General features: G+C 41.8%; 1 protein-coding gene across 1 annotated transcript in view; it reads right to left on the bottom strand.

The window, feature by feature from the left end:
* TPBG (trophoblast glycoprotein) overlaps nt 1–2,111 on the bottom strand; it is a 4,324-nt gene extending 2,213 nt beyond the window's left edge. Inside the window, exon 1 of the mRNA XM_009887520.1 lies at nt 2,038–2,111. Coding sequence (XP_009885822.1) covers nt 2,038–2,111 — 74 coding nt within the window. The remainder of the gene's footprint in view (nt 1–2,037) is intronic.
* Nucleotides 2,112–3,588: the final 1,477 nt, after the last annotated feature.

Here is a 3,588-nt window from a genome sequence, read left to right as displayed (position 1 = left end):
CCCAGAGGGCTTTTTGGGGCGGGGGCCGTCGTGGGCCCCGCCCGAAACCCGCCCGGGTGCGGGGAGGAGGCGAAGGGGGGTCCGCGGGCCCCGGCGGAGCATCGAAACACCCCGAATAAGCTCCAAAACTGAACAACAACAACAAAACAAAACAAAACAAAACAAAACCCCGAAACCCCCACGGGATCTTTAATAGTCGTAAAATAAATAATAGCTATCATTAAAAAAAAAGGAGGGGGGTGAGAGGGGAAGAAAAGCTGCAAATTGGCAGCTTAAGTGTGAGATTTAAACTTTATGATGGTGAGGAAAAAGCCTAAATACCTATCTATATGTAAAATATTTACCAGTTTCATTTGCTGTGGCTGTCCCAGCATTGCCCGGGCACGGCTGAACAGCCCCGGCGGTACAGATGCTGTGCTGCTGGAGAGGAACTCGCCTGGGTTACGCCACAGAGGGGATATTTGGGGAAGAGGTGAATGGTGGGAGCTATTATGGGAGCTGTATCGGGCCACTGGTCCCTACGAAGGGATTGCGATAGTTAAATAACATCTATTTAACGCAGAGGACATACCAATATATTCAAATAATGACAGTTTCAGCAACACGAATGCAAGCACTTTGGATCTGTGATTCCTTTGGGCTTTCCTTACCCTTCTGATACAGCTTACACAAGACTTCCTTCTCCCCGTATGTCAGAGGTATGGTCCTTCTGCTTTCCTGATCAACTAGGTGGGAACCTGCTTCCATTTTTGCCTCCCTTTAGATTTCCCCAAATGCACAGCAGTTCTGCGCGTGGCCCTTAATGCTTTCAGGTTGGTATGCTTTTTTTTGGTAAAGTCAGCAGAAATCTTACGGCTGTCAAAAGCCATAGGGGAAATGAACAGATGAATCCATTTTTAAGTCTTGAGAAAATCCCCCCCATAGCCTGAGGAATAATGAGCTAAAACACTGATACCTGTAGGATTGCTTTCCCCTCTCTGGCCTGACAGTGGTATTATGGTGCAGAACACAAACTGTCTGGGGTCAGGGTGGCAAGTAGGGGCTGCACAGCAGATGGACTGGGACGCTCTTTAGATGAAGGTTACGGGGAAAAGGAAATACAGAGTGGCTGAAGTAATAGTGATAGAAGTGAGATCTTGGACTTGCAAGCCGTTCCAGAAGTTTAGGCAGTTATTGCTTTGATGTTGAGTTTGAAAAAGAGCGATACTACCCTGCAGGAGTTTTTTAGTTTATGAAAGGGTATTTGAGTGCCGAATCCAAATGTCTTTGTATAATGTCATACTATAATCATGGAATAAATACTTATTGAGTGTACCCATAACCGTTTGCTTTTTTTTTTTAATGTTTAGATACAATGTTGATTTTAATGGGAAGTACAATTAAAAGCAATTACACTGATCTGCTCATGGTGCTGACCAAAGTTGTCCTACTGGCTCCCAGCTCTCCGTGACTGTCTAGATGGGTCTGTGCCTCCTGCCCTGTACAGCAGCTTCGCTGTTTGGGCAGGGAAAATGATTTTGTTACGTGCTTGTGGAGTGCTCCCTGACAGGTGCTTGCATGTGCTGCAGTAATGCAAATAGTAAATAACAAATATTTTCATATCATTTCCTGTTATTCCAGTAGTAAATTGCACCTGCTAAGCCTGCTTAAACTTGCAAGAGGGAGAAAACTGCTTGTTTATCTGCTCTCTTTTCTTCTTAAGTAAAATAACTGTTCTCCAAAAAGGAAACAGTACTTTCTGGTGAATACAGTTTTACTGAGTGGATTTCCTGGACATTTTTGTAATCTGTACCAGGAAACAGAAGAAAAAGCCCCTGATGTATGTTCAGGTCAGTTTTGGCTATTACAATAATTGATTTGTGAATTTGCATTTCACAGCCCATAGAATCACATTGCACATCTTTTTGCATAAATTTTATGCAAAACTTTTGAACGAGTTAAAATCTAGTATTTGAAAAGGTATGGTCTTGGCTAAAGGACTCAAATTGGAAACTGTTCCCGTAGATGATATTCCTATGAGCTGACTGAGAAGCTCACGTTAAGGTGGGGGTTTGAGGCACTGCTTCTGTCTCTCGGTGGTTCTGCTGCTCCAGGCTGAGGCTGGGTGACATGTTGGTGTTCTGGAATCATGGAGGAAACCTCCGATTGTCCTCCTCCGGAAGATTAAATCTTGGTTCATGCAACAGTGATGAGAACTGCTTACTTTTGAAAATTGGTACCCAAGTATTTCAGCTCCCCCAAAGTGAAAATGTGGCACCTACCTGAAGGAATGCAGAGAGTCATGGGGACAACCTGCAAGAACTATACTGCTTGACATTTTTGGAGTTGCTATACCCCTTTTAAGGCTCTCACCTTAGGAAGTAATAAAGTGGCATTTGTAGATGCTCATGTCAGTCCACTATCCCTAGGAAAAGCTGGAAGATGAATCTCATCCTAAATAATCTTCATAAAGCCCTTTGGCCAGTTACTAAACAATGCTGGATGCCTTTTATGAGATTCTCAGTGGCCTGACTCCAGCTGATGGCCAAGGAGTTGGAAGCGTGTGGAGCAGGACTTCATGCAATAGCTAACATCTTTTAATTTGTTTTTTTAACTGACAGGGAAATTTGTGTTTCTTCTGTGAGATGCTTCTACGTTGTCTCAATATTGCATGAAAATACTCAGCACTTCATAGGAAGTGGCCTTGGAAGGGTTTTTATGATGTGCTAAAGATTATACACCAAGTGAGCAATAATGCAGATACCAGAATTCTTTTCTTTTACTGAAAATATCTTCCCACAAAGGTGGAAGAACAAGCTGCAAGTTCCATCTGCTTCCTCACATGGAGAGATCCGGCAGGTCCTCCAAAGGACACCTTCTGTTTCCTTCAGGACTCGCTTTCATTTGAAGCAACACCATCAGAATTCTTAAAATGGTGCCATAAAAATACTTAGGCAACCAAATGCTGCCTTGAATTCTTGTTTGAATTCAGCATTCACATGCTCACACCCATAAACATTCATGTTACGGTTTTCATTTTAGGTGCACTTAAACATATGTGATATTTTTAAATTTTTATATAAATTGAAGCAATACAGAAGACAATCTTCATGTAATTTTTTTTTTTCTTAACTTAGCACTTTGTCCCCCACACAAAAACACCCTGTCCAAATGATCTGCTGCTCTGTTCTGGTTGTCTCTGTCTCTATATGATGAATGCAGGGTAAATCCTATGATTATCTATGTGGAAATCATGCAGCCATTAATTGCTATAGAAGACAAGGCCATGTTTGCATTTTCTTGTATGCTATCCATTTTTATACTGAAATATCAGAAGTCAACCTAATAGAAAAAATTCTGATTTTTAATACTGTGGAAACTTATTAAACTTTTGCCGTACTAATAGAAAAAAGATTTTAGCTAAAACTAAACTTTTTTGGGGGGTGTCTTTATAAATATGTTAACTAGGTATCTGTAATAACGCAAATTCTGGGGACTCCTGCGTGCCTTAGGTGCAGATTGAAGGGATGACAGGAGGTGAAGTGCCCCAACCTGAATATAACCAACACTGAAAACTGGTGAAATTGTGAAGACAGACTTTTTACCTGT

The sequence above is a fragment of the Charadrius vociferus genome, unplaced genomic scaffold (assembly GCF_000708025.1).
Source record: "Charadrius vociferus isolate BGI_N301 unplaced genomic scaffold, ASM70802v2 scaffold185, whole genome shotgun sequence".
Lineage (NCBI taxonomy): Eukaryota > Metazoa > Chordata > Aves > Charadriiformes > Charadriidae > Charadrius > Charadrius vociferus.
Note: the sequence above shows the minus strand (reverse complement) of the source record. Positions and strands in the feature narration are given on the sequence as shown.